The sequence below is a fragment of the Schistocerca piceifrons genome, chromosome X, assembly GCF_021461385.2.
Source record: "Schistocerca piceifrons isolate TAMUIC-IGC-003096 chromosome X, iqSchPice1.1, whole genome shotgun sequence".
In the NCBI taxonomy this organism is placed as follows: Eukaryota; Metazoa; Arthropoda; class Insecta; order Orthoptera; family Acrididae; genus Schistocerca; species Schistocerca piceifrons.
Genome location: NC_060149.1, coordinates 305,475,401 through 305,488,283, shown reverse-complemented (window position 1 = coordinate 305,488,283; position 12,883 = coordinate 305,475,401). Strand labels below are relative to the sequence as shown.

The 12,883-nt window shown below is 41.5% G+C and overlaps 1 protein-coding gene across 3 annotated transcripts in view; it reads left to right on the top strand.

Annotated features, from left to right (window-relative positions):
* Positions 1–12,883, top strand: part of LOC124722923 (transmembrane protein 43 homolog) — a 257,784-nt gene that overhangs the window by 203,690 nt on the left and 41,211 nt on the right. For all 3 annotated transcript variants that reach the window (XM_047248082.1, XM_047248081.1, XM_047248083.1), the window contains one exon: positions 11,094–11,277. In XM_047248082.1, the coding sequence (XP_047104038.1) occupies positions 11,094–11,245 (152 nt within the window). In that variant the 3' untranslated portion in view covers positions 11,246–11,277. The remainder of the gene's footprint in view (positions 1–11,093; positions 11,278–12,883) is intronic.

The window sequence follows — 12,883 nt, the reverse complement described above, 5'->3', positions numbered from 1 at the left end:
AATCAATAACACCACCAGCAAAAAGGGGGAAGTACCGCTATATCTCTAACACTGCTACGCAAATTATATCATGTGGCTGTAATAGTGTTAAAATTGAATAGTAACTTTCCATACCAGACAACAGGGTATTATAAAAGATACAATGACTGAATGGTCAGACGAAGGAACAATGGCTGTCTTTTAGTCATCCAAACGGTGTGTTAAGAAAAATCAACGAAAATGGACAGATTAGGGAAACATCGTGGCCAGTGTGTCGTGTAAGCTTCAAAGCGCAGAAACGGCCCGACTCTGTTTATATACGTGGTGTCCGCTGTTCTGTTGGACCGTATGTGAGACCTGTTCTGCACCGTTTTAATTGCCTGCAATACGGTCTGCTAGTAAACAATGTCGTAGTCTGAAACGCTGCGCACACTACGCTGGGCTGCACGGCATTAACGGGTGTGACATACAAACACCCCCCTTCTACGTCCACTGCGCAGCAGGAATCCGTCTTATTCTAGAGTGGTCGGAGTACGCCCGACAGTAGAAAATTGAGCAGTGCATAAGCAAGTCATAACATACCGGGAAGCAGCCTCACAATTAAGTTTCGTGACGTACGTAGACGTAGTCACGGGAAACTTGACGCTTTCCCAGATATTTGTATGCCCTCAGCATAGCACAGCTATTAAAGACATGAGTGGTACGTATTGTCGGACTTATCCGACGGAACAGACACCACTCATATCTATCGTTCTATGGGCACGACTCTGTTTGACGAAAAAGTTTCCGGCGTATGCACAACCATTGTACGAAGTCCTACGGGAATCAGAAATCTGCTAGTGGGGTATTAAAGGGCGGGGATCGTTGCGGTGCGACGGAAGGGAAGTTAGGAATTGAGAGGTGCTGGAAAGCGTGTGCGCATGGTCGGGGGGGTTAAGGCAACCGTTCTACAGAAGCAGAGCATCCAGGTTCGAGTCACAGCGTGGCACAAATTTTCAGCTTTTGCCGTTGCACTGCCACAGTGCCTTTTGCAGCTGCAAGCCTTTATTTCCTTCCTATCCTTTTCCCATCCCCTTTTCTTATCGTTACTTTCACTATAATTATTACATTATAGCTAGTCGTCTAGTCGCCTGACACAAGTGGACAACACGAAATCACAAAATGTAAGGAACAGCTTTTCTGCAAGTCAACCGCTTCAACAGACTACGTGTTTTACCGATGACGGCTAGGTATACTAGTGAACGACACCACATTTTTCAGAGTAAAGAAGCAACAATGAAGCAAATAGGGCTCAGGCGGAGACAGTAGCGGAAAGAGTACATTCGATACCATATAATGCGTACAAGAGCTTATAGATCCCAAGCAGAATTTAAAAAATTCCGATAGGAAACAACGCATATACAGGGTGTTTCAAAAATGACCGGTATATTTGAAACGGCAATAAAAACTAAACGAGCAGCGATAGAAATACACCGTTTGTTGCAATATGCTTGGGACAACAGTACATTTTCAGGCGGACAAACTTTCGAAATTACAGTAGTTATAATTTTCAACAACAGATGGCACTGGAAGTGATGTGAAAGATATAGAAGACAACACAGTCTGTGGGTGCGCCATTCTGTACGTCGTCTTTCTGCTGTAAGCGTGTGCTGTTCACAACGTGCAAGTGTGCTGTAGACAACATGGTTTATTCCTTAGAACAGAGGATTTTTCTGGTGTTGGAATTCCACCGCCTAGAACACAGTGTTGTTGCAACAAGACGAAGTTTTCAACGGAGGTTTAATGTAACCAAAGGACCGAAAAGCGATACAATAAAGGATCTGTTTGAAAAATTTCAACGGACTGGGAACGTGACGGATGAACGTGCTGGAAAGGTAGGGCGACCGCGTATGGCAACCACAGAGGGCAACGCGCAGCTAGTGCAGCAGGTGATCCAACAGCGGCCTCGGGTTTCCGTTCGCCGTGTTGCAGCTGCAGTCCAAATGACGCCAACGTCCACGTATCGTCTCATGCGCCAGAGTTTATACCTCTAACCATACAAAATTCAAACGCGGCAACCCCTCAGCGCCGCTACCATTGCTGCACGAGAGACATTCGCTAACGATATAGTGCACAGGATTGATGACGGCGATATGCATGTGGGCAGCATTTGGTTTACTGACGAAGCTTATTTTTACCTGGATGCCTTCGTCAATAAACAGAACTGGCGCATATGGGGAACCGAAAAGCCCCATGTTGCAGTCCCATCGTCCCTGCATCCTCAAAAAGTACTGGTCTGGGCCGCCATTTCTTCCAAAGGAATCATTGGCCCATTTTTCAAATCCGAAACGATTATGCATCACGCTATCTGGACATTCTTCGTGAATTTGTGGCGGTAGAAACTGCCTTAGACGACACTGCGAACACCTCGTGGTTTATGCAAGATGGTGCCCGGCCACATCGCACGGCCGACGTCTTTAATTTCCTGAATGAATATTTCGATGATCGTGTGATTGCTTTGGGCTATCCGAAACATACTTGAGGCGGCGTGGATTGGCCTCCCTATTCGTCAGACATGAACCCCTGTGACTTCTTTCTGTGGGGACACTTGAAAGACCAGGTGTACCGCCAGAATCCAGAAACAATTGAACAGCTGAAGCAGTACATCTCATCTGCATGTGAAGCCATTCCGCCAGACACGTTGTCAAAGGTTTCATTCAGAGACTACGCCATATTATTGCTACGCATGGTGGATATGTGGAAAATATCGTACTATAGAGTTTCCCAGACCGCAGCGCCATCTGTTGTTGAAAATTGTAACTACTGTAATTTCGAAAGTTTGTCTGCCTGAAAATGTACTGTTGTCCCAAGCATATTGCAACAAACGGTGTATTTCTATCGCTGCTCGTTTAGTTTTTATTGCCGTTTCAAATATACCGGTCATTTTTGAAACACCCTGTACATAGCAGTCCCACATGCTTCAGCAGGGCCCAATTGTTCAGAAAGACTTTATAGAGGCAGTTTATAACGAATGTATTAAGACAGATAATGGGTAGCCCACCTGCAGGATCGAACAACACTAACGTAAAGAGTTCATCGCAGAATCGCTAGTGGATCTGGCTTACAACAATGGAGGGGTATTTAAGAATATACCTCACAGGAGAACTCGTTCCATTAAAAGTAACAAACACAGCCTCCAACATGTTTTACGCTCCAACCAGACATCAGTATGTGCAGTATTTCAAACGTTGTTGCTGCCAAATGAACTATTTCTGTTTTCTCGGTTTAAAGTAATTAGATCTTACAGAGATGATGGACATGGGAAAGTACACTTACCATAAGAAAAGAAATCGCGTATAAAATTTAAGTAAATGGTAGCTAAGAGATATCTCTTCAACTTGCTTCACCTACATGATGCAGAATGAAAATCGTAATGTCGGTTTACAGATCGCAAAGGGAGGCTGTAACGAAACAACTGGATATGCTGCTTAATTCGATAGCGCAACCGAAGATAGTACCAAGTGGCTTTCATGCTCATCACCCTACTTAGTGTCGGCGAAATGACAGCAGAGATTGCCAACGACGATAACTTTATCGTTGTAAATGACGGTTCCCCGACGAGGATACCTGCACCACACCAACGGTTTAGCGCTGTAGATTAAAGTTTGGTGCCGACTATTTTAACTTTAGACTTCACGTGGAAGGTAGTAGCAGAGTTCTTTGGATCTGGTAATCTACCCACTGTTCTCAGATGTGACGCAGTAGCGATACGTGGTGTCATATGGCCAACGTAGAAGTGGAATATTCGGAAAGCAGATTGGAACAAATACAATTCCAGAAAGCAAAGAAGAAACGACAGACTACACCAATTTTATTTCTATTGAAGAAGCTGTAACGGTATCTGTTCCACAAAATAAAACAATTACTCCAAAAACTACAAATATTACCAGTGTTGTGGTATGAGGAATCCAATAATACATTGCTGGACCCAAGGAACATCATAAAACTGTACGGAAGGCGCGCTTCGGAAGAAAATTGTAGAAATTTCAATAGACTGCAGAGAAATGAAAAGCGACCATTCAAAAATAAGGAGAAATCTGCATGCATAAACTGTGTAACAGCCTCCACAATGCGTACCCAGCCTAGCCATCTGGCAACGAAGTAAGAGTTTACGTAGAGTTTAGGACAACAATGTATCACATCGCTTCCGAACAAATTAGCAAATGACTGCTTGAAACAGTTGGCAGCAGGCTCAGTTGAACAACTTAGTGATGAGGAAGGTAAAGAAGGAGACAATTTCTTGAACAATTGCTTTAGTGTTGGAGAACTGAACGGAGGCCTGCTATCTGGGAGAAGTAGTGCTCCAGGGACTGACAATATACAATACCGCATGGTATCTTCATTAACTCAGAAAGGGAAGAGCCATCTCTGTAGTATGTTTAATAATATTTGGAACAAAACACTCGTTATCCCCGAATGCAAGACGTCACGAGTAGTGCCGATAGGGAAACACATTAAACCGACTAATGAAGCCAACTCATATAGGCCAATAACACTCCCGAGCTGTGTTCAGAAAGTACCCTAAAGGATGTTGAAACAAAGTCTAGAGTGGTTGTATGAGCGCCACAACCGTTTCCCAAAGGCAGCTTTTGATTTTCAGTGAGGCCATGACGTGAACGAAACACTCTTACGGTAAAATTAGTTACCGTTATACATCTCAGCCGCAACGGATAGCTCATTGCTAAGACGACCATTTATGATGGTTTCATTTCAACATCGTTTATTTCTTGTTCAAAGAATATAATTTAAACAATTTTTCAGCTTTTCCTGTGACATGAGGACAATTTAACATGTTTGTTGGTAATAAAATCAAAAGCTTGTTAACTTGCCAAACAGACCATGGTCAATATGATTAGCTGTGGTTCGTTGATTGTTCAGGTTTGATTATACATCGCCGCGGTATGCTCCTGAAGTTGTTCATCTGCAGCTACCAAAGCTGTAATTAAATTGTAGAAACATAGGTTTGCGGCTGACTCACTTTAGACGATACAAAACTAATTAACCTTCAATAAGACCAGTGACAACTCAAGTGTGGAAACATCGATTAATAATTACAAGTCTGATTACATGAAAGAGCATTGTTCATGCCCCAAAATCTGTGTTTAACTCAGAAGTCGACGTTACTCTTCAAACTGATCAGCTTCTCCTCTATGATCAGTGCTAGTAATGCCCCAAGTGAGTCATTAAAGCACTTCTAAACCTGAAGTAGCTTCACTCAGTCCAAATTATGGGTCCAAAAGACAATGGAAAAATGTTAAAGTCTCAAAGTGAACATTTGAATTACGTCAAAGTCTGTACATGAAACCCAGTCCTGTTGCAAACTGTAAGCCCAGCCCTTGAAGTGTAATGCAGGTCGAATTCTTTCAATTCTCGATCGTCACTCCATAATGTACTGTCTAGAGAGGTTATACTTCTTGAAAATGTCTTTACACTTCAAAATTGAGATTCACGCTAACCGCAGCTAACGCTTCCCGCGAAATTACCGATCATAAAACAGAGGAGGTTATGCGTCTAAAAATTTGCAACGCTAGTCTTTCTTGTCTGTCTGCAGGCTACCCTTATACACTATCTGATCAAGAACTTATGGTCATCTATTAGTGGACATCAGAATGAAGTGTGTCCAGTCTTCATCTTAATGGCGGTTTGAAAACTACTAGGGATGCTTTCAGTGAGGTGTCTGAATGCATGCGAAGAAATGACACCTCATTCTTCATCAAGAACTGAAACCAGGGAATGTAGTGACGTTGAACGCAGGGTTCTGGAGCGAAGTCGACGTTCTAACTAATCCAAAAGGTGTTCCAGTGCGTTCAGATTGGGACACAGAGCAGGCCAGTCGTTTTCAGGGATTCTACTGTCCACAAACCACAGCCTCACTAATGCTGTTTCATGCCAGGATGCATTATCATGCTGATAGAGTCATCGCCTCCGAAATGTTACTCTACCGTACGCATTACACAATGTTGTAAAATTCATTCATATCCTATTACATTTAGTTATTTCTCAAGCGGCATAAGGGAACCATACCCTATCCACAAAAACATCCAATCCCATACCACCATCTCTTCTGTACTTCACTTTTGACACTACACATGATGGCCGAGCGGTTCTAAGCGCTACAGTCTGGAGCTGCGCGACCGCTACGGTCGCAGGTTCAAATCCTGCCTCGGGCATGGGTGTGTGTGATGTCCTTAGGTTAGTTAGGTTTAAGTAGTTCTAAGTTCTAGGGGACTGATGACCTCAGAAGTTAAGTCCCATAGTGCTCAGAGCCATTTGAACCATTTGAACTACACATGATGGCAGGTAAAGTTCTCCTGGAATTCGGCAAACGCAAATGCTTTCATTGGATTGCCTCAGGGTACAGAGTGGTTCATCACTCCAAATCACTCGTTTCCGGACATCCACTGCCCAGTGAGATCGCTCTTTACACTACCTAACGCGTCACTTAGCATTGACTACAGACGATGCTCGACTATTGTAGCCCATTCTCTTTTAATTCCTTACGCACGGTCGTGGTGCTAGCTGGACTGCTGGTAGCACTTTGGAACTCACGAGTTATTCCTCCCGCTGATTTCATACGATTTTTTACAACTACCTTCCACAGTGCTCGACGGTCCCTGTCCGTCAGGACATAAGGTCTGCTAGTCTTAGTTTAGCAGTAGTTGTCCCTTCGCATTTCCAATTCACATTCACCTCCTCAACCATCAAACTGGGTAGCTTTAGAAGGGTTGAAATGTCCCCGATGGATTCGTTATTCAGGTGACGTCTAATGACTAGGCCACATTCGAAGTCACAGAGCCCTCCTGTCTATCCATTTTGCTGTTACTACTACTGACAAGATGGCACTTCCCGCTTCCTTTTATACTAGCGGTTCCGCCTTTCGTGATATCTAGTGGTCAATTTCTTATTATATAAGGGTGTTCTGATGCGTTTGATCAGATAATGTATAAGGGTCTCTGCCTCCTCTCACCCCTCCGCATCAGATATGTATGAGTGCTCTGCCCTCTAACCACACTCGCAAGTAGTTTCTTTTACAACATTTGTACAAACCATATTAAATCTAAATACGCCAAAATGAGCATGCTAATGCGCCGATGGAAACTTTATCAATAATGTTATTATGCTATTAGGTATTATTTACTAGTTCTCATCAACATGAATTGTTGTACAATGAAAGAAACGTAAGTACATCCAACAGCAGATATTCATGCAGTATGACATTATGGCAGGAGGAACAAGACTTCTGGTCAGGTGCATACAGGGTTATAAGTACAAAATCAGATATGGGTAATGCAGGAGTAGGTTTAATAATGAATAAAACAGTAGGAACGCGGATAAGCTGCTACGGACAGCATAGTAAACGCATTATTGTAGCCAGGATGGACACGAAGCCCACGCCTACCACAGTAGTACAAGTTTATATGCCAACTAGCTCCGCTGATGATTAAGAGATTGAAGAAATGATGAGGTCAAAAGAATTATTCAAATATTTAAGGGAGACGAAGATTTATTAGCCATGAGGGACCGGAATTCGATAGTAGGAAAAGGAAGAGAAGGAAAAGTGTTAGATGAATATGGACTGGGTGTAAGGAATGAAAGAGGAAGCCGCCTGATAGAATTTTGCACAGAGCATAACTTGATCATAGCTAACACTTGGTTTAAGAATCATGAAAGAAGATTCTATACGTGCGAAGATTGTCTACGTGGAAGAGACCTGGAGGCACCGGAAGATTTCAGATAGATTATATAATGCTAAGACAGAGATTTAGAACCAGGTTTTAAACTGTAAGATATTTCCAGGGACTCTGACCAAAATTTATTGGTTATAAACTCTAGATTACAGCTGAAGAAACTGCAAAAAGGTGGGAATTTAAGGAAACGGGACCTGGATAACCAGAAGTTGTAGAGAGTTTCAGAGGGAGCAATAGACAACGATTCACAAGAACGTGGGAAAGGAATACACTAGAAGAAGAATGGGTAACTTTGAGACATGAAATAATGAAGCAGAAGAGGATCAAGTAGGCAAAAAGACGAGGGCTGCTAGAACTCCTTGGATAACACATGAGATACTGAGTTTAATTGCTGAAAGGAGAAAATGTAAAAATGCAATAAATGAAGCAGGCGGAGAACCAACTATACGAATATCAAGGGCTCAGATGGAAAACCAGTCCTAAGCAAAGAAGGGAAAGCGGAAAGGTGGAAAGAGGGTATAGTCCGATGTAATTGAGGACAATGTTATGGAAATGGAAGAGGACGTTGATGAAGATAAAATGGTAGATATTATACTGCGTGAAGAATTTGACAGAGTACTGAAAGTTCTAAGTTGAAACAAGGTCCCGGGAGTAGGCAACATTCCGTTAGAGCTACTGATAGCGTTTGAAGAGCCAGCCATGACAAAACTCTTCCATGTGGTGTGCAAGATGTATGAGACAGGCGAAATACCCTCAGACTTCAAGAAGAATATAATAATTCCAATTCCAAAGAAAGCGGGTGCTGATAGGTGTGAAAAGTACCGAACTATCAGTTTAATAAACCACGGTTGCAAAATACTAACACGAACTTTACAGACGAATGAAAAAAACCGGTAGAAGTCGATGTTGGGGAAGATCAGTCAGGATTCCGTAGGAATGTAGGCACGGGCGAGGCAATACTGACCATACGACTTATCGTAGAAGATAGCTTAAGTAAAGGCAAACCTACGTTTATAGCATTTATAGACTTAGAGAAAGCTTCGGACAATGTTGATTGGAATAGTCTCTTTCAAATTCTAAATGTGGCAGGGTTAAGATACAGGGAGTGAAATGCAGGATCATGAAAGGAAAACAGTGGTTGAGAAGGGAGTGAGACAGGATAGTTACTTATCCCCGATGTTATACAATTTACATACTGAGCAAGCACTAGAGGAAGCCAAAGAAAAATTTGGAGTAGGAACTAAAAACCAGGTAGAAGAAATAAAAACCTTGAAGTTTGCCGATAACATTGTAATTCTGTCAGAGAGAGTAAAGGACTTGGAAGAGCAGTTGAACGGAATGTGCAGTGTCCTGAAAGGACATGAGATAAACATCAACAAGAGCAAAACGAGGATAATGGAATGTAGACGAATGAAATCAAGTGATGCTGAGAGAATTAGATTAGGAAACGAGACACTTAAATTAGTAGATGAGTTTTGCTATTTGGGCAGCAAAATAATTGATGATGGTCGAAGTAGGGAGGATATAAAATGTAGACTGGTGTCAGCAAGGAAAGCGTTTCTGAAGAAGATAATTTTGTTAACTTCGAGTATAGTTTTACGTGTCAGGAAGTCTTTGGAAAGTATTTGTATGGAGTGTAATCATATATGGAAGTGAAACATGGGCGATAAACATTTTAGACAAGAAGATAATAGAAGCTTTTGAAATATGGTGCTACAGAAGAATACTGAAGATTACATGGGTAGATCACGTAACTAATGAGGAGGTACTGAATAGAATTGGAGAGAAGAGGAATTTGTGCCACAACTTGATTAGATGGGTCAAATGGTTCAAATGGCTCTGAACACTATGGGACTTAACATCGGAGGTCATAAGTCCCCCTTGATTAGAAGAACGGATCGGTTGGCAGGACACGTTCTGAGGCATCAAGGGATCACCAATTTAGTATTGAACGCAGAGGGAGACCAAGAGATGAATACACTAAGCAGATTCAGAAGGATGTAGGTTGCAGTAGTTACTTTGGGATGAAGAGGCTTGCACAGGATAGAGTAGCATGGAGAGGTGTATCAAACCAGTCTGTGGACTAAAGACCACAACAACAACAACAGCAACACATGATATTGTGAAACCATTTTTCAATACCATTGTTGTGGCGGTCTCAGGAGTTACCTCCCTCAGTGTTTGCTTGTAAGTAAGAAAATTAGCATTATATAGTTTACAGTATATAGTTTTAATTGTATCAAACACATATAAATCTGTAAATGTAGTGTTGTGTTATTATTATTTTATATTAATCTTAACACATGAATTTGTGCTTGTTATGTTTCAATTTTTATTATTTATGAACTAGAGCCAAAGTTCTTTAGCGGTTTGCCGCTTATACGGCTAATGAATTTAGTGTATCGCTGATATCTTTACACCATTCAATTTCATCTGAAAAGCATCATCGATACACACACAGCTGGTCACTGTATAGAGTTTTATTTGAGATATATCAATTTTATAGTACTTATCTAATTATGAAACATGAAAATTGCGTACAGTTTTCAGCGGACCAAACAAACCTTTGTACCAGAACATACTTCCAGAAATTTCCTTTCCAGTGGTGTGTTATATTTTATTGTAGCTCAGATGGTATTGGATTTTACCGATTTTCTGCCATTTTCATTGTTCATTATCAGACACCATTAGTATGTTTTTACCTAGTGCCTAATAAATTAAGGCAATTCTACGTGCGTAAGTAGCCTTCTCAACATGAGAGATTCGAAATGGGATTCGGTCAACATTATTTATTTTGAATAAAATGCCGTCAAGATTTGCAGTTTTAATTTTACTTTGAAGATCCACTACCGGTTTTGGCCTCCAAAGCCATTATCCACTGATATACGCCGCGCTTCTTGAGAGAACACGGAACGACTTTGTCGGCCAAAACCGGTCTTGGTTTTTAAAATAAAAAGGAAAGTGCAACTGATGCTGACATTGTATTCAAAATGAAGAGCACAACTGCAGAACCTGCATCAACGTACCCCGTATGCTGGACAAAAAATATTATTTATGTTAAGAAGACGTGTATAAATAGCTTGATCTAAAAATAATACAAGCTCATATGTTTAACGTCAGCCTATTTCAACCAATCTGGAAATGTTCCGGTGATAAATATGTCAACATATAACACGTTTTGTTATCATTAAACTCAAAAGAATAGAAAAAAGTGGAATGGTACCTTCGAATTAATCCCAAAAATTTTCATAGTGATACTTTTGTTTAACTGTAAAAACATAAACATGTGTCCAACAACTTACTTTATTGTTGTCTGAATGTGCTTCTTAATATGTTGGTTTTATTACGGATTCTCACCACTATGTATTTAATTTTTTGATAATACAGTTTGGAAGCCGACAAATGGTGCACTTTCTCTGTCAGCTACTTTGTTGGTGGTAGCTGTGGCTTGGTTCCAATATCGCCCACTATTTTCAGCAACAATGGCTATTGGCGCAACATTACCATTATTGTGGTCTGGGTTGCGCACATCACCGTAAGATATGTCTCTGAGAACTCTGTTTGAAAGAAGGTAAGTATTATTGTATTTTTATCCACTTCGTAGTATTAATTTACATTTATAATAAGAGCGTGCATACATTTTTAATTTTGATATGGACTACTTTCTCGCCAAACTGCGACCATTACAAAGGCTGTAGGCTGTGTTACATGGTATTAGCGTGATGTCTCTTGGTGGTGGATGAGATTCCTTCGTCTCTGTCTCAGTGCATCGTAGGATTGCGCGAAGGCTCTCCCGCGCCCGCGAACGGAATCCACACACTCTCGATGATTTACGCCGCGCGGCACAAACTACGCGACGGATTGCTCAGTTGATCTACTAGGAAGCGTTTGTCGGTGGACTCGTATTAATTCTCAGTACTACTACAGTTCAGGAAAGTGTTTTGCTGAATCGAACGAGGTGCTGCAGTAGTTAGCACGCTGGACTCGCATTCAAGAGGACGGCGGTTCAAATCCCTCCTGTCCACAGATATTTTCGGTTTCCATGGTTTCCCTAAATCGCTGCAGACAAATACCAGAATGGTTTCTATGGCAAGGGCACGACCAATTTCCTTCCCCATTCTTTCGTAATCCAAGCTTTCGCTCCGTTTCTAATGACCGCGCTGTCGACGGGACAATAAATTCTTATCTTCCTTCCATTTTTTTGTTTTAATGTGTGTCGCCAGTCTCGCATTGAAATAAAATCCGGCACGCACTATTCCAGTGCCCTTTAGTAATATAAATGATTTCAGAAAGTCTCCCAGACCTGACCTCTCAACTCGAAAACATACACCGCTAACCAGCACTACACTGATAAGACTGAAAAATCCACTTCATCTGTAAGTGGTATTTTACTAGCACGACTAGTTTCGGAGGCTGCTGGTTCATCATCGGATACTATACGTCATATGGTTTGCCAAGTCATGTGCGTGGGACAGACGGGTCAGTTATCGCAATACATACAAGACGTCCCTGACGAGATGGTCAGTATTCAGGTATATGACAGAAACAATCATTCGAAGCAAAAGAGTCTGGTAAACGGGCGCTTTAAAATTCGTACCCTAAGATCTATGAGCACTTCTTCGTCTTCTATACTGTCGAACAAATCTCTTCTACTGCAAGCTCTTTGCTTTACATATTTTGGGAGGTGGTAGTATGGACTAAAACAAGAAAAAATGTCCAGTAAACATGGGCTCTATAATGCACGCCTTAAGAGCTACGTGCACTTTTTCGTCTTTGCTACCCTGAAACACATCTCTTCTACTGACTTTTTTGTCTTCTCTAGCGTGAAACACATCTCTTCCACTGAACAAGTGCTCATAGCTCTTAAGGCATGTATTTTAGAGACCATATTTACTAGACATCTACATCTAAATCTAAATCTACGTGACTACTCTGCAATTCACATTTAAGTGCTTGGCAGAGGGTTCATCGAACCACAATCATACTATCTTTCTACCATTCCACTCCCGAACAGCGCGCGGGCAAAAAGAACACCTAAACCTTTCTGTTCGAGCTCTGATTTCTCTTATTTTATTTTGATGATCATTCCTACCTATCTATGTAGGTTGGGCTCAACAAAATATTTTCGCATTCGGAAGAGAAAGTTGGTGACTAAAATTTCGTAAATAGATCTCGCC